We start from the raw sequence: 18,787 nt of genomic DNA on the forward strand, positions 1-18,787 counted from the left end.
GCCTGAATATTAATGAGATGGCACATGTATCATGTTGAACAAATTGTACGGATATATGAGATACATACATAGTACTAGAAGCATACTTTATATGAGAAAAGTGTTAAAATTGATCACCCACCTCCAAAGAGACATTGACTTGATAAATGAGAAGCGAGCTTATATGGCACTTGTTGATAGTGTGGTAAGCATGTATATGATCCTAAGGTGTAAAAGAAAAATTTGTTATATAAGCATGTGCTATATGTAAGGCATGACCAAGAGAGTAATGACAAACATGTAGGTCTCTCACGAGAGACAAGAAGTCATGAAATGAGAGTCAATTGAACCCATAATGAGAAGACCCTTGTGCTATGAATGCTATAAGAATCCCATAAGTGTATGAAGTTGTGTTACACTCCTAAAGGATATTGACATGAGGAATTGGAATCCCAAGTCCGTGTGGTTAAATAAGAGTAGAGAACTTATGAGGTTAATACAATGGTGACTTCAATCTCCCTAATAGTAAAACATATATGTGAGGGATAGAGATATGAAACAAATATCCATGAAGTTGCTAAATTCAAGACTTGTGTCAAAATTCGGGACATTCGCCCTAAGTGGGGGAGGAAGGGCCATAGTAAGGCCACATAAATACAACGAAACAAGAGTAAGACCATGTAGCTATGATGTTTGAATATTTTGTTGAAGACATGCGTAATCTAGAAAGGTGATAATGGATAACGTGATTATCTGAAAGGATATGGTAATGATAGACCACTAGTACCCCCCAAAAAAGTGGAAGGTTAAGGAAGGTAAATTCTTCATACAGGGCAATGTTAATGATAGGGTGAACGATCCTAGAAACTAAGAGTATGTTTGTAAAGGGATTTTATACTAGTTAGAGGGTCAGGAACAATGGAACCTAAGGAAGTACTATATGTCAAATGTGGAAGGTTGCGAGTTTTTAGAATGGGTTAATCATAGATATGTGATTTAACCAAAGTACCAAGGTGTTAAGAAAGGCGAAACGAGCGGGAGAAATAAATGTGATGCTATAATAACACAAGAGGGTATTTGGGCTTGATGGAGAGTCTCTAAAGAATCTTACAAGCAAACAAGTGTTAAGTGATATGACGATGAACACACTTTCCCACGGATATCCTAATAAGAGTTAAGATGTGAGCGGGATGAAAAAAATAAGGAAAAAGACCACATAACATGTGGAAGAGTGTGTGGCTATTCACTAGCTAGGAATAATGAGGCGAGAAGAAATGGGAAGAAAATCTATAAATTGAGATGTCCATGGTTATTGCAAAATAGTTCGTATCAGATTGGTGGACTCGCTTGGAGCACAAGTATTAATAGAAGGTATAAAGACTAACCGTAATGCTACCGACTTGGGTGACACTGAATATCAACTGAAATATTTAGAGGGAGTTCATGTCTACATATTACAATGGAAAGTGAGACTACTGGTGGTGAAATAGTGGTGTGATAAACTCAACAAACCAGACACAATGATACCACGAGTCCATGGGGTGCAGACAAGTGCGTGGCTAAATAAGGCTATCTACTATGCATTATAGCAAAATGGAATGGAAATGAATGTCCCAATCACAAAGAAAAGATAGTACCAATGTATTGGCTAGACCGAAAGGGAGAATAAAAAAAGGGCAAAACAAACACTATTGGTAGCTACAATATTGGGAATAAGGTGAGTTACTTATTGAGGATGGAGTAATTCTTACACTTAGAAGGAAAACAAGAAGTTTTTGTAGAAGAATTTAGGAGGATTTAAAGTTGTTGTTCGGGCCAGTAGTCTTTCTGAATTGAATATGTATTAAGGTTGTTGATACATGTTTTGGGAAGTGTTTAACAATGTGGAGGGATCATGAGAATGTTCACAAGGTAAGTAGAGTGGTTTCTTAAATCCTATAAGGAACACAAGGAGGAAAGAGGTTGACTAGGAAAGGTCTGAGCACAATGTTACATTGCATTTGATGTAATGTCGTGCATGTTGATGATATTAAGGTGTGTATGCAGGCTAGAAGATGTTATTCCTTTGAAATAGAAGGTCCTATAATAAAACTCATCCAGTAATGTCTTTTGTTCAGAATCTGGAAGAGCAAGTTGCAAGTACTCACATAAGATTGTAATCATATCAAGAAAATTATTGAAGAACTCAAATCCTAGGAGGTCATATGTAAGAGAAATGTGATATAGATGGTTCACTATTGATACAACATGCCAACTGATCACTTATGCCTCTAGGCGACCCAAGAATCATGAAAAGAACTATACGACACATGACTTAGAACTTGCGGCGGTGGTTTTGCCATTGAAGATTTGGTGTGATTATTTGTATAGGGTCAATATGGATATATTCACGGATCATAAGAGCCTTAAATATATTTTCAAACAGGAGTAATTGAATCTGAGGCAGGGAAGATGGCTTGAGTTACTTAAAGACTACGACCTCGATATTCTATATCACCCAGGAAAAGGCCAATGTCGTGGCAGATGCTCTTAGCCGAAAATCTATGGGTAGTTTGGCTCATTTGGAGGCATATCAGAGGCCGTTGGCCAGGGAGGTTCACCAATTGGCTAGTTTGGGAGTTCGTCTTGTGGACTCTAATGAAGGATGAGTAATTGTACAGAATAGAGTTGAATCGTCACTTGTGGAAGAAGTGAAAGAGAAGCAATACAACGATCCATTGTTGGTACAGCTGGAGGAGGGAATTCATAAACACAAGATCACAGCTTTTTCTTTGGGCATTGATGATGGTACCCTACGGTGCCAAGGGCGCCTATATGTTCCAAATATTGATAGTCTTCGGGAAAGGATTTTGGCAGAAGCTCACACTTCCAGGTATTATGTACACCCAGGTTCTATGAAAATGTATCATGATCTCAAAGAAGTTTATTGGTGGAATAACATGAAAAGGGATGTGGCGAACTTTGGGGAAAAATGTCCAAACTGTCAGCAAGTGAAGGCAAAACATCAAAGGCCTGGTGGATTGGCACAAAGCGTAGAAGTCCCAATGTGTAAATGTGAAATGATCATATGAATTTTGTGGTAGGGTTACCGTGCACTCCGTGCAAGTTTGACTCAATTTGGGTGATTGTGGATCGACTCACAAAATCAGCACACTTCTTGCTAGTTAAATCTACCGACACAACAGTATGCTCAGTTGTATATCAAAGAAATAGTCAGGTTACATGGAACTCCGGTCTCAATCATTTCAGATCGAGGGGCTCAGTTCACTGCCAACTTTTGGAAGAAATTTCAGCAAGGTTTGGGTACGCAGGTAAATCTTAGCACAACTTTCCATCCTCAAACCGACAAGCAAGCAGAGTGGACTATTCAAATGCTTGAGGACATGTTGCGTGCTTATACTCTTGATTTCAAAGGTAGTTGGGATGACCATTTGCCACTCATAGAATTTGCTTACAACGACAACTTTCATGCTAGTATCCAGATGGCACCATTTGAGGCATTGTATGGTAGGAGATGTAAATCTCCCATTGGGTGGTTCAAGGTTGGAGAAGCTGAATTGATAGGGCCGGACCTCGTGCATCAGGCCATGAAGAAAGTCAAGATTATTAAGGAAAGGTTGAAAACTGCTCAGAGTCGCCAAAGGTCTTATTCGGACATTCGTCACAGAGATTTGGAGTTCAAAGAAGATGAAGGGCATCATGCGATTTGGGAAAAAAGGGGAAATTAAGTCCGAGGCATGTCGGACCGTACAGAATCATTCATAGGATTGGTCAGGTGGCATACCAGCTCGAGCTGCCACCCGAGATGTCGTTGGTACATCCGGTCTTCCATGTGTCTATGTTGAAGTAGTGGGAGATTCGTCCACTATTGTGCCAGTTGAAACTATTGAGGTTAATGAAGAACTATCTTATGAAGAAATTCCAGTTCTTGATAGGCAAGTTCGAAAATTGAGAAATAAGGAAATTGCCTCCGTAAAAGTATTATGGCGGAACCAGCAAGTTGAGGAAGCCACTTGGGAAGCCGAGGAAGAAATGAGAAAGAAGTACCCACATTTGTTTGAATAGTCATGTAATAGCTTTTATGCATTTGGTTCCTATGAACTCTTATCTTTTGATTTGATCCATGTTAAACTATTCCATTTTGGTTATATATGTTGCCTATGTGGCCATGGTTGGTGTTGTACAAGTTATGTTATGTCTATGGAACATGTATATGATGTTAGGATATGTATCTGGGGCCCTCTGACAGGTGGATAGGCCTAGTTACAAAGGAAACTCTGGCAAAATTTTCAGAAATTTAAGGAGTTAGCCAAATTCGAGGCTGTTGATATATTCCATGATGTGAAAAAGCTAATGTTACATAAGGATGGCTAATGAATGAACCTTGATCCTCATTCGAGGACGAATGATCTTAAGCGGGGGAGAATGTAAAGCCCCAGAAAATTTTGCTAAGTAATTTAAGATTTCGTGGTGCCAAGGTAGGCTAATTATTTTATCTTGCATGCAAATGAGGATTCATGATATAATTGATATCAATTGGATATGTTATTAAGCGTATAAGTCATATTATAAGTGATTTGGGGTCTAAGGAGAGGCCTAAGTCTAAGCCAAATTAGAAAATTTCATAATAGACTAAAGTTGGATGGTGGAATAAATTGTTGGTTAATAGTGATAGTTGGATGAACTAATACTACGGTTATGTGATGTAAAGATATATACCTACAAGGTGTTTGATAATATGCCTAAATGACATAAGTTATGGAATTTATTACTAATATTAGCCTATTGAATGTTGTATTGTAGATTGAAGCTGCTTAAGTGTATTGGATCATTGTAGTATCATTAAGGGGCAAATTTCAGGTATGTATGGCTAAAACCCCGTCTTTTAAAAATCGAGCTTCATCGATGTTTGTGTGAATATGGTAAAATTAAAGTTGAATTGTTGCATCTATTGTTATTTTACATGAATTGGTGTTGTAACCTTATATGCATGAAAGATGTGTCTCAACATGATCAACGTGCTATCTTGATAACTTGAAAGGGGCAAAAGATATGAATTGTGCATTGAAATGCTTAGACCTTAAATTGAGATTGAAGCTTCATATAATGTGCCATCTATGTGAAGTCTTATCTATGCTCACAATTTAAATTGCTCTTGTGTGCACATATTACCCTAAATTACAAATCTAACATTGAAATTGGGAATGATGTGAAATGTGGCCTAGTGCCAAATATATGACGTGATAGCTGTGGCCCCAAGTGCATATAAAATGACATATGTGAAACAAAGATTGAATTGACATGATTGATGGAAAAAGGGAAACGCCTTGGTAAGGTGGCCTAGCTGATCGGGACGAGATTGGATGCCATGCCGCACACATGGTGGTATTGTGTTGATATTGAATCCCAGATAAAAAGGGAAAATGAGATTGTAATTGAAGTGTATGCCTCTAGTGATACGGCTTTGCCGATCGGGCCGTGATCGGACTCCGCTCAAGAAAGCGATGGTATTGTGAATGATGATGAATAGTATTGAAATGCCCCAAACTAAAGGCTATGGAAACAAATGTGAGAATTGTATGATTCTTTTACGTTGATAATGTTATGATCGTTTGAAGCTTTTGAGTTATACTTGTGATTTCCTTATTTTTGTATGAAAGTTCTTTCTAACTAGATGGTGTTTAGTTATACATACTAGTGTTATTCGATAGCACTAACGTCCTTTTTGCCGGGGGCGCTATGTCTTTAAATGGATGTAGGTGTTTCTATAGCAGGCAGTGCTAGTCGCAGCTAGTGCCGTATCATCCTTTCAGCTGACTTGGTGAGCCCCAGTTCGTTTCGAGGTCCTGTTTCATCTATTTATCATGTACATTGTATTTGAGGTATAGCCGGAACCTTGTTGCCGACATTTCTATATTACTCTTCAGTTGTATTTAGAGGCTCCGTAGACAGGTTGTGGATAGTGTCGGGTATTGGAATTAAAGTAGAAATATTGATGTTTGGCAATGATGTATAAAACTTGTAATATTTTCAAAATTGTGAACGAAGTTGTTAATAAAATTGAAATGAACTTGTTAATGACATGTTTATAGAATTTGATTAACGATGTACATTTCCTCTTTATTCAAATATGAATTTGGGTAGTATGAAACCTAACAGGCTTGCTCAGTCAGGTTTACTCGGTTGAGCGCCGGTCGAGCTCCTCGGATTTTGGGGCGTGACAAATATTGTCGGCCCTCTGCCAACGGCCCCAGATAAAGCTAAGTTATTTTATGTATGATAGACTATTTCTCTAAATGGGTTGAAGCGCAGGCAATCAAAAAAGTGAGAGAGAAAGAGGTTATAGACTTCATCTGCGATCACATCGTATATCAATTTAGGATCCCCGTCGAAATAGTGTGTGACAATGAAAACAATTTATCGGCAACAAGGTAACGAAATTCCTTGAGGACCACAAAATAAAAAGGATATTAACAACACCATATCATCCTAGTAGGAACGGATAGGTCGAATCGACGAACAAGACTATCAAAACTTAAAGAAAAGGTTGAACAACGCTAAAGGAAAGTAGAGAGAAATTTTACCCGAATTCCTTTAGGCATATCGAACAACATCAAAGTACAGTACGGGAGCAACCCTGTTTTCCTTAGTATATGGCTCCGAGGCCTTGATTCTGGTCGAAGTCAAGAAACCTAGTGCCAGATTTCGACATACAATGGAAGAATCAAATCACGAGGCTATGATTTCTAGCCTCAAACTATTGGATGAAAAATGAGAAGCTGCGCTCGTTTGGATGGCTGCGCAAAAGTAAAGAATCAAGAGATGTGATATAGAAGAACCAACATTCACCACTTCGGAATCGGGGACTTAGTTCTGAGGAAAGTCACCCTCAATACTCAAGACCCAAACAAAGGGAAACTAGGCCCAAATTGGGAAGGACCATATCGGGTCCTCGGTATCATCAGAAAGGGATCTTACAAACTTGGCACAATGGAGGGTGAAAAATTTCCAAACAATTGGAACGTATCACTCCTCAAACGGTATTATTGCTAAGGTATGACTTTCCCCCTTTCCATTTGTATTTGATACTAACTTATTCCAGGTGTTCGATTGAAGACGTCGAGAAACTCTTCAACACGATGTCCTTAGGTTTTAAAACACGCATTGCACTCTTTTTCCCTTAGATTGGTTTTTATCCCAAATAGTTTTTTCCGGCGAGGTTTTTAACGAGACAATAATTATGTGCTACTTGAGGAAAATTCAACAGTATTCAAGGCTTATTTGCAATCAACCTCGAATACTGGGGGGCATCATCCTCGAATATTATATTTTTGAGGAAAGTACTTCATGTCAAAGGGTATTGATAGGGAAACTTTGTAATGGGCCAAACGGTCAAATGAACCATGTCCATATAGATTAGTCGAGCCCCGATGGCAAAACATGTACGCATGTATAAATCATTTCAAGAAGCATTCTTTTTACATCAAACATCTTGTGTCTCAAAGAAAGCTTTCTACTATACGAGCTCCATACTTATGATTTTGTGAGAAATGGCTCAAGGGCCAAGCATAAATATACCTCGAACTCTCGGGGAGTGTCATCGACAATCGACATATTCGAGTAATCTAAACTCGAATTCATAAGACCTCAAAGAGGCACCCCACGATATATTTGCCAAGGCCATCATTCTAGGGGCCTAACACTTCGAACAAGTTCTAAGTGTTATTGGGGAATAAGATCAAGAGGCATACCCAAAGGCTACGACCAAATTAATGCGACTCGGAGACGTCCGAATCCCGCAATCACAATAGGCCTTCGAACTCTTTGCAAAAATGGTTAAAAAAGGCTACCCAATAATAAAAAGGGCTTCGATAAAATTAGCCCTCGAAAAATCTTAAGAGGTATCAAATTATCCTAACACAAACGTGCTAAGGCACAAAAACAGAGGGGTTTCAATCGACATCGAGCCGTCAAAAAACCCAATGGGTAAAAAATACATGCTAAGGCATAAAGAAACTTTTACTAAGTATTTTAAGCCGAAATAAGGGTATAATAGCCATCTTTTAGAGGCCATATCGTCCCGATCTAAAGAGCCTAAGGGCCAATATGCTTATAGTTCGAGATCTTGTTCTCACTCCATCTGAACCCAAGGGTTCGACTATCCCGAGCCCAAATAAAAAATGACTTGACTATGGCTCGTGGACTCATAATTATTCAATAAAAACCCTAAAGGGCCTATGCTTCAAGTTCAAACCTTATTCAAATTTGACTGTGGTGACTTCGAGGAAGCCACCCAAAACCAAAATCTCGAACGCACCGTTCAAAGCATAAGATTATGCTAAAGTTTTGCAAAGTAAAAACATGTTTGTAGATAAAAGTTGAGAAGGCATTCTAAAGGGAAAATTTCTTCATATATATAGAGACAAAAATATGTACAAGAGACCGACGGGGGTCTTACAAAAAAGAAAAGAAAAAAAAATCCTAAATATGCCCCGGGCTGGTTTCTTCCTGCTTAAGAGCAGCTTCTCCTTCGGGCCCCGCGTCATTAGTTGACCCGCCTTGGATGCCTTCATCATCATTGTCATCATCGGAGGAGACAAGAAACCTGGTTTCAGCTTCAAGCACCTTAGCTTGAGCTATCTCTTTGGAGAGGTCAAAACCTCAAGCGTGGATTTCCTCGAGGGTCTTCCTTCCGGATTGACACTTCGCCAAGTCATTGCTCTGTTGCTCTCAATCGGAAGCCTCCCTTAGCTGCATTTGAGCAGCCTCAACATCAGCCAGGTACACGACTATGGACTTGTTAGCCACGATCTTCGTCTTCTCGACCTCCGCCTTGTCCTGAGCAAGCTCGGCTTCAAGCTCCTCGATACTTTTAGCCCAGGCTGAGCTTTTCTCTTTAATGCTCCGAAGTTGGACCTCGACCAATGACAGTTTGGCCAAGGTAGCCTCTTTCTCCGTAGCAAGGCGGTCCATGTTCTCCTTCCATCGATCACAATCGGCTTTGACTTGGTCGACTTTCCCTTGGAGCAGCTCGATCCTTTCCAGATTTTGCTGCAACTGAGATATTGAAGTATCAGCCTCCACAGTTGGGTCGAGACCGTACTCTTTCAAAAGGATAGTTGCCTACTTGTCTAGCTCGGCCTCTTCCTTACGAGCATGGGCCAATTCAGCTCAGAGGTCCCTGAGCTCTTCTTCTTTCTACATATAGAGGCATTTGAGGGCTTCTCTTTCCTCAATAAGTTTTTGAGATTGGCCTCACACCGGTCAGCTCAGCTTGGGATTTGGTGAACGCTTTCTGATGAAGCGTCACAGCCTATGGAGAAAGGAAAGAAATCAGACAGAAGGAAATAAAAACAAACATAATAACGGGGGATAAAGTTTACCTGGTTTAGGATACGACGAGCCTCATCAAAAATGATCGACACATCTAGGTCAGAAACATCATCGACCCTCACAAGGAAGCCATAGAATATGTCTTCCCCATCGTGGGTTGTTCCCACATCAGGGGTCTCCATAGATCGAGCCTCCCAAAATTGCCCTTCAGAAAATTTAGGGACGGGCGGCGAGTCATCAATAGTGATTGCCCCAAGCAAGTCACTTGGGGCACTCTCCCCCTTTTGAAGAGCCCTACTACCAGACCCTTTGGGAACACTCGCCGGTTGTTCATCACGGCAAAAAATATTTTTGACCCCGATGGCTCGAGGACTTTGCTCGGAGCACCTTACGAGATCTCCTCGGTCCGAGGGTGAGTCTCCTTGAGCATCAGTGGCCCAGCTGATTTTGAAGCTTCGACGCTCAACCTCTTTCGAGGCACCAACTCACAACCAACATCTTCTCCTCCTCTTCTTCATCTCATAGCTCAGATAGAGCGGCAGACTCATCCTTCGACTGACGACCCTTACTCTTCTTGGGCTTCGCGGTATCAGAAGGCGAGGCCCTTCTCTTTTTCTAATCGTTAGCCGATTTGGGAGCCACCTCTTCCCCAGGCGGGGCCGACCTCATTTTAGCAATATCCCCGAGGCCTGCATAAAAAGGAGTCAAGTGTAAGTAAAAAGAAATGTTTCAGAAACGGGCATCAAAAGCGTAAATGATAAACTTATCGTGATTCTTGGCCTCCCATCTGACCCTTGCCAAGTCACGCCAGTAGCACTCAGCATGGGAGGAAGTCGAGGCTAACTTCCGAACCTAATCTTCGAGGTCGGGGACTGCATGAGGCATCCAGGCAACCGCTACATAACAGATGAAAGCATTACATAAAGCAAAAAACAAAGTTCTAAGACTAATGGGTAATTCATTATTTACGATCAGGGTTCTACTTCTTGGTGAAAGACAACTTCTCCTCTGGGATGAGGTCGCAAGTCCTTAGCCACATGAATCGGCTCATCCAACCTCGGTCCTTATCCTTATTGATGCTCGCAAAAAAGGACTTCGTTGATCGGCGTTAGAGCTTGATTAATCCTCTAAAAGTTGAGGTCGATACAAACGTATGAGTTGGCTGAGAGTGAATTCCAACCCCTTCGACTTGCTGGAGAAGAAGCGGAGAATGATCACTATGTGCCAGAATGAGGGATGAACCTGGCCGAGGGTAACCTGATACGTCTTGCAAAAGTCAATGATAACTGGGTCAAGAGGACCCAATGTGAAAGGGTAAGTGTAGACACTTAGAAACCCCTTCACGTGAGTGGTGATACTCTCTTCAGGCCCCCCAATTGCAGTCTTTCTTAACAGCCTCGAGATGTTTTGCCATTATCGAGCAGATATATCTCGATACATGTTTACATCGGCTAGGGACCGACGAAGGGTTCTTGACTTTGAAGTTGGTTTTTAAGACACAAGGACCGGGAATGTACTCGTGAGGGAGCAGTTCTACCGACGTTTTGTCACCGGCCGGCCGAGAAGAAGCTTTCTCCTTTTGTGGGACGGTCTTGAAAGTTTTCGCCATTGTTTCAATTAAAGGGGAGCAGAAAGAGATGAAATTGGTATTTTTAGTACTAACAGAGTTAATTCAATGGGTGGTGAAAGAGAAGAGAGTAAGGAACTTAGAAAATTTGGCAGAGGTGAAAGTAAAATTTGATTTCAACCGAAGAGCCTAAATTTATAGGCTCACGGCGACGGTTTGGTAGTGCTAGTAGCCGATCGTCACTGGAAAGCATTAATGGTTTGGGGAACTGTACCGACAGGATGTTTCGGTCAGTTCGATCGCTTTTTCATAAGGATGACATCATTATCAGGGTATTCGAAAAATCGAAGCTCAAGACATTTCTTATCGTTTTACTCTAAGAAACGAGGGGACTATCTGCATACGGTGGAAATTGAGGCTACCCGATTTCATCCTTTGGTCAAGATGTCACGTCGAAGAGCTAAAATGCCGAGGTAGACCTCGATTGCGGACCGAAGAGAGGCAGACTTCGAGCGACATCGGCGTAGCTCGATAACGGAAAAGGCGAGATATCTGCAGTTGATCGAGAATCATGGCGTAAATCTCAGAACAGATTGATCTTCGGTAGTTAATCAGTTATCAAATATTATTTCCTACTATAATTAAAAGTGTACCTTATTTAGGACTCCCCTATTATATAAAGAGGGATCACATTCATTTGTAAGGATGGTTGTTCACTGATAAGAATATATACACTCATTACTTTCTTGCTATTTTGCTTACTGTTTATTAGAGTTGCTTCATCATTTGCTATTCTTATTATCACACTGTATGCGGTAAATTCGGGCCCCGATTTCCCTATCATTAGGTCATCTCGCAGTCATACTCTTCGAGGCTCGAAGCCAAGGTCGAGACCCACCCTCGGGGGTCGTCGGGTACCGACCTCGGAGGGCCTTGCGTACTAACGGCTATAGTATGCGAGAGGGGAATTCCCAAATCACACGGCTAAATCTGACAAAGCTGACCTATCTGGGGCCTGTCTCAAGGTGTCATGTCTAGCCGTCCCGTCTCCATGACTTTATAGTTAATGCATTTTGTACTATAACGGGATTCCCCTCATATATAAAGGAGATCCCCATCACTTTGTAAGGCTTGGCTATTACTCCAAGTACTCTACACTAGATCAATAACAATTCTCTCTCTCTCTCTCTCTCTCTCTCTCTCTCTTTTCTCTCTAACTTACTAGCCCGACGCTACTTCTTTATTTATTGCTTTCATACTTGTTCTTCTTTTATTGCTTGATATTGGCCATAAAGAGCCTTCTTTAATTATATCCTAACCGTTATTTCCTTCCTGATTATCCCCGACTGGTCGAACTCGAGCCCAGGCATTGACCTTGAGGCCCCTCAACGGCCAGTCCGAGGCACGGGTAGCAAGCCCCTCAGTTTGATTACTGCCCTGTTTTTAGCTTGTATTTCGTCGATTAAACTTCACATATTTAGCATCCACTGCTCTAACAACTAGCATAAAAATAGATCACATTTTTTTAGAGTCCCATTTACAAATTTAATTGTTATTACTATTTTCATGGTAAACAGTTTGGCACCCACCGTGGGGCTAAAAATAATAATGATTATTTTCTTGCTGGTTTCATTACACAACGCAAGTTATCTTTCATGTTTTTTTGTCCAAGATCTTTGATTTTAGGATAAAGCGCCTAGCTCGGTGAGCAAAATGGGGAACCAGAACCTTGAAAACAATTGGGAGAAGGACACGACTGCTCCAGATGTCGGTACACCACCGAACTCAACCCGGGCGGAAGGGAAGGTTCTCCGATATGACGTCCATATGATTATTGGGGGAACCGACATTCCCTAAGGACCCATGTTCAAACGAACAAGAACGTCCACTATGGAAGAAGGACCGACCCGAAACTGCATGCCTAAGACACCCTCATATTCAGTGGGGAGGACCTCGAGGCCATGATAGAACCGCATAATGATGCGCTGGTGATCTCGTTTCTTTTGAACAATACCAGGATAAAGCGTGTGCTCGTGGATCCAGGCAGCTCGGCCAACAAAATTAGATCAGAGGTAGTAGAACAACTGGGGCTGCTCAATTAAGTCGTTCCCGTCCCTCGAATCCTCCACGGCTTCAACATGACCGGCAAAGTAACGAAAGGAGAGATCACCCTCCTAATTGACACGTCCGACGTGATTCAGAACACCGAGTTCCAGGTCATCGACGGCGACATGAGGTACAATGCAATACTCGGCAGGCCTTGAATATACAGTATGAGGGCGTTACACTCAACCTTGCATTAGGTGATAAGGTTTCCCACGAGGGATGGCATCATGACCATACATGGAGAATAGCGGGCATCGAAAGAAATATTTGCGGTCCTCCATGAGGTGATGATCCCCACATGCCCGATCCTGGATGAGGATAGAAATACACAGGCCCCCGAGGATGACGAGGAAGATTTCTTCGCCCCCCAAACCTTCGTCGCCCTCGAAGAATCTGATGCGACTAAATCGACAGTCAAAGAGCTGGAACAGACCATTTTAATCGAGCACCTACCGGATCGTAAGGTATACCTGGGAACGGGGTTGACCCCCGAACTCAGGACATGGTTTATTCAATTTCTTAGTAACAATATTGACTGTTTCGCCTGGTCCCACCTAGATATGATAGGAATCCCTCCTGAAATAACCTCCCACAGGCTGAGCGTTGATCCCAAATTCAAACCTGTGAAGCAGAAGAGAAGACCGTATTTCGAGGTAAAACATGCCTTCATCAAAGAAGAGGTAGCGAAACTTCTTAAAATTGGATCCATTAGAGAGGTAAAGTACCCCGAATGGCTGGCCAACGTAGTAGTAGTGCCCAAAATGGGGAACAAGCTAAGAATGTGCGTAGATTATAAAAACCTAAATAGGGCGTGGCCCAAAGATTCCTTCCCATTGCCTAATATCGATCGTCTGATCGATACTATGGCCGGCCATGAGACCCTCACCTTTCTCGATGCCTACTCTGGGTATAATCAAATCTAGATGGATCCCGAGGATCGGGAAAAGACCTCGTTCATCAGAAAGTATGGTACATATTGCTATAACGTAATGCCCTTCGGGCTAAAAAACGTAGGGGCAACGTACCAATGCCTAGTTAATGAAATGTTCGAGCATCAAGTAGGTAAATCAATGGAGGTATATATTGATGATATGCTAGTCAAGTCCCTGCGCGCAGAGGACCATTTGACCCATTTGCAGGAAACTTTTGACAACCTCAGAAGCTACAACATGAAGCTCAACCCCGAGAAGTGTGCCTTCGGAGTGGGTTCGGGCAAATTCCTAGGCTTCATGGTTTCAAACAGGGGGATCGACATCAATCCTGACAAGATAAATGCCATTAAAGAAATCACGATGGTGAACAATGTAAAAGCCATCCAACGGCTAACAGGGCGGATAGCGGCCCTGGGCAGATTCATATCAAGGTCATCAGACAAAAGTCACCATTTCTTCTCCCTACTCAAAAGAAAGAGCAACTTCAAATGGACTCCAGAATGCCAACACGCCCTAGAAGAATTGAAACGATAGCTGACCAGCCCACCTTTGCTGCACACGCCCAAGGAGGATGAAACGCTATACCTGTACCTGGCTGTGTCTGAAATAGTGGTAAGCGGTGTACTAGTTCGAGAAGAGCAAGGTACACAATTTCCTATTTATTTCATAATTCAAACCTCGGGGGATGCCGAAACCCGGTATCCCCATCTAGAAAAATTGACTCTCGTGCTGATAAGCGCTTCACATAAGCTGAAGCCTTATTTTCAGTGTCACCATATCTGCGTTCAATGTACCCCCTCCGGAGCATACTGCATAAACCCGAGTTATCGGGTTGATTGGCCAAATGGGCCATTGAACTCGAAGGGTATGATATCGATTATCAACCTCGAACGACCATCAAGTCCCAAATCCTGGCGGACTTTGTGGCCGATTTCTCGCCATCCCTCGTACCCGAGGTAGAGAAGGAACTTTTATTGAAATCAGGCACGTCCTCTGGGGTATGGACCCTATTCACAGACGGTGCCACAAACATAAGAGGATCCGGGCTTGGTATAGTCCTAAAGCCACCCGTTGGCGGCATAATCAGAAAATCCATAAAAACCACAAAATTGACTAACAATGAAGCTGAGTGCGAGGCTATAATTGCAGGTTTAGGATTGGCCAAAAATTTAGGGGCCGAGACTGTCGAGGCAAAATGTGATTCGCTCCTCGTAGTGAGCCAAGTGAACGGGATCTACGAAGCTCGAGATGACAGGATGCAGAGGCACTTGGACAAAATCCAAGTCGCGTTATGTCGCTTCAAAGAATGGACCTTAGTCCATGTACCCCGAGAGCAGAACAGCGAGGCCGATGCCCTCGCGAATCTGGGATCTTCTGCTGAAGAAGAAGACCTACTCCCCGGAGCTATTGTCCAATTGTTTAAATCAATGGTCGAGGAAGGCCACGCGGAGATTAACTCCACCAGTCTGACATGGGATTGGAGAAATAAATATATTGTTTATCTAAGAGACGGGAAGCTGCCCACAGATTCAAAAGAATCGGGGGCCTTGCAAACCAAAGTAGCTCGGTTCTCGCTCGACGAAAATAGGACTCTATACAGGAGAACTTTTGATGGCCCTATGGAGGTATGCTTGGGACCAGGTGACATAGATTATGTACTCCGAGAGATCCACGAGGGCACCTGTGGAAATCATTCGGGCGCCAATTCCTTGGTCCGAAAGGTGATCAAAGCGGGCTACTATTGGGACAGCATGGGAAAAGACACTAGAGAATTCGTCCGAAAATGCGACAAGTGCCAGAGATTCTCTCCCATGATCCACCAACCCGACGAGCAACTACATTCCGTTTTATCACCATGGCCATTCATGAAATGAGGAATGGACATCGTCGGCCCTTTGCCGATGGCACCAGGTAAGGCTAGATTCATTCTATTTATGACTGACTACTTTTCAAAATGGGTGGAAGCACAGGCCTTCGAGAAAATAAGAGAGAAGAAAGTCATCAATTTCATATGGGATCACATCATATGCCGGTTCGGAATCCTATCCGAAATAACATGCGATAACGGGAGGCAGTTCATCAGGAGCAAGGTAACACAGTTCCTTGAGGATAACAAAATCAAGAGAATCTTGTCAACGCCTTACCATCCATGTGCAGACGGCCAGGCCGAATCCACGAATAAAACCATCATTCAAAACTTAAAAAAGAAACCGGAGAGCGCTAAGGAAAAATGGAGAGAAACGCTGCCCGAGGTGCTATGGGCATATCGAACAACTTCAAAATCAAGCACCGGGGAAACACCCTTCTCTCTAGTGTACGGTGCCGAGGCGTTGATACCGATGGAAGTCAGGGAACCGAGCGCCAGATTCCAGCACACTAATGAGGACTCGAACAATGAGGCCATGACAACGGTCCTCGAGTTACTCAATGAAAGGCGGGAAGCCTCGCTGATTCGGATGGCTGCCCAGAAGCAGAAAATCAAAAGATACTATAATAGACAAACAAATCTCCGATATTTTGGGATCGGGGACTTAGTCCTAAGGAAAGTTACTCTCAACACCCAAAACCCTAATGAAGGAAAGCTGGGCCAGAATTGGGAAGGACCATATCGTGTCCTCGGGATAGTTGGCAAGGGATGCTATAAGCTTGGCACCATGGAAGGCGAACAACTTCTGAGCAACTAGAATGTATCGATGCTTAAACGGTATTACTGCTAAGGCACCCGATCAGAAAATCCCGCAAAGATCCTCGAGCAAACGTTGCACTCTTTTCCTTCGACTGAGTTTTTTTATCCCGAAATGGTTTTTTGCCGGCAAGGTTTTTAACAAGGCAACGTCCACGCGCTACCTAAGAAGGACTCAACAAACTTACCAGGTTTCCTTCGCAATCAACCCTGTATCGGGAAATGACAAACGGGGTTCCAATAGGAAATGATGTACCAGGCCAAACGGTCGAATGAATCGTGTCCGCATAAGCCGGGCTTACGGCAACACAATGACATGTATTTATGCCAAGCAATCAAAGAATATCTTTCGCCAAGAGCATCTCGTACTCCAAAGAAAATTCAGCATGCTCACGGCAAGGATCCCTCCATTGAGTATGTCCCGAAATACTCAAAGACTTAGCATCAACAATTTGGCACCCACATAACCTCAGGGTCGGAACTCCATGTTCATGAGGCCCCAACGAGGCAATTCCGAGCTCATGAGTAACGGCCTTCGAGACTAAGCAAACTCGATGACTCGAAGACTGTCGTCAATCGCCATTTACTGAAAAACTTGAGGTCGTAAGACCCCGAGCGGGCAAACTCGGTCTATCCGGATCTATTTTACATAACAACAAAAAATTGCAAGACCTCAACTGGCATGAAAAAACTGTAAGACCTCGATAGGCATGAAAAAACTATAAGACCTCAAGAGGCATGAAAAAACTATAAGACCTCAATAGGCATGAAAAAACTGTAAGACCTCAATAGGCATGAAAATTTTGTAAGACCTTACTACAGGCATACAACTCAATCCCGAAGTTTAGGCTATGTGTCACATTTGTAAGGCTCCCGAAAGGGCATACGCTCGATATAGACGCCTAAACTATCACACTCGGGATCAAAAATGGCTCTGGCCAAACACATATGACTATGGTCAAAATTGCTGCACCAAACAAATTAACACGACTCGGGGATGTTCGACCATCGCTAACAAAATCATATGCCATTACTTCGAATCTACTTCGAAAAGAACCGGTTAAAACATGCTATCCTCGACAGGCAAACGAGCTTCAACCATGTCAGCTCCAAATCGCAAAGGCTTCGAGCTACTCAGCCTACGAGCTAAACCTTTCGAGGTGCTCGGACACCGCCGCTAACGACTTGAAATCGAGGTTCTTCCCAAATCGACGACGGGTCAGGCAAAATCATTTCAAAAAGACCTTAACGAGAGGAAAACAAAGCCTAAACACGCCTAAGAGCAAAAGTGTAATATCCATTATCGCCAGCCAAACGAGCCTTAGGGCCACACACTAAAACGATCGCAACGACCAAAAGCGTAAGAGCCACTATCGCCAGCTTAATAATTTGAAAGCTTAAGGGTCAAAGTGAGCTCGAGTCATAACCCAATTCAGAGACCGGATCCGAAATAGTTAACTATGCATGCCTAAGGGCAAAAGCGTAAGAGCCCTCGCCGCCAGCTTCATGAGCCTCAGGGCCACATACATAAAAGGTCGCTTCGACCCAAGGCATAAGAGCCACTATCTCCAGCCCATGCAAATGTAAAACTTGAGGTTCGATTAAGCTCGAGTCGAAGCCCGACTCGGAGACTGAACCCAAAATAGTTGAGCAAAAGTATAAGAGATCTAACAGCAGTTTACATTAAAGGTCGCATCGACCGGACCCATGAAAGCCCCCGAGCTTGCCTAACGAGCCACAGGGCCATATCACAGATCTAAGGTTTCTTGCCAATTCTTGTTGAATTCCGGGTAAAAGAGGGGAATAGGGGAAACAAAGCCACAGGATTCACTTTATACATATACCAGTATGAAAGTACTATATACAAACAGGAAGATCAATAGGAAAATCGATAGGAAAATCAGCAAAGGTCATAATCTATTGCCAAACCCGCATCGTCAATGGCTCCCCAAAGGTTGCACCCTAGCAACTACGAGTCCCCCAACTGCCCCTTCTCAACAGCATCTTCTCTCCCAGGGGATCCACCCTCATTTTTGGCACCACCCGAGTTGCCTTCCGACGCACCTCCAATGGTCTACTTTCGGGAAACCAGCCAGGCACGATCCGTAGCTCGAGGTAAATTCAGGCTAGCCCCCTCAAACACCTTCTCAACGCGAGAATCTACGACAACAGCTCCCTCCCCGTGCG

At 42.9% G+C, this 18,787-nt stretch overlaps 1 protein-coding gene across 1 annotated transcript; it reads left to right on the forward strand.

Annotated features, from left to right (window-relative positions):
- Positions 1-1,860: 1,860 nt before the first annotated feature.
- On the forward strand, positions 1,861-3,050 carry LOC138873741 (uncharacterized). Its single transcript, XM_070152218.1, has 2 exons — positions 1,861-1,890; positions 2,640-3,050. The coding sequence occupies exons 1-2, from the start codon at positions 1,861-1,863 to the stop codon at positions 3,048-3,050; spliced, it is 441 nt and encodes a 146-aa protein (XP_070008319.1).
- Positions 3,051-18,787: the final 15,737 nt, after the last annotated feature.

The sequence above is a fragment of the Nicotiana sylvestris genome, chromosome 7 (genome assembly GCF_000393655.2).
Source record: "Nicotiana sylvestris chromosome 7, ASM39365v2, whole genome shotgun sequence".
Taxonomy (NCBI): domain Eukaryota; kingdom Viridiplantae; phylum Streptophyta; class Magnoliopsida; order Solanales; family Solanaceae; genus Nicotiana; species Nicotiana sylvestris.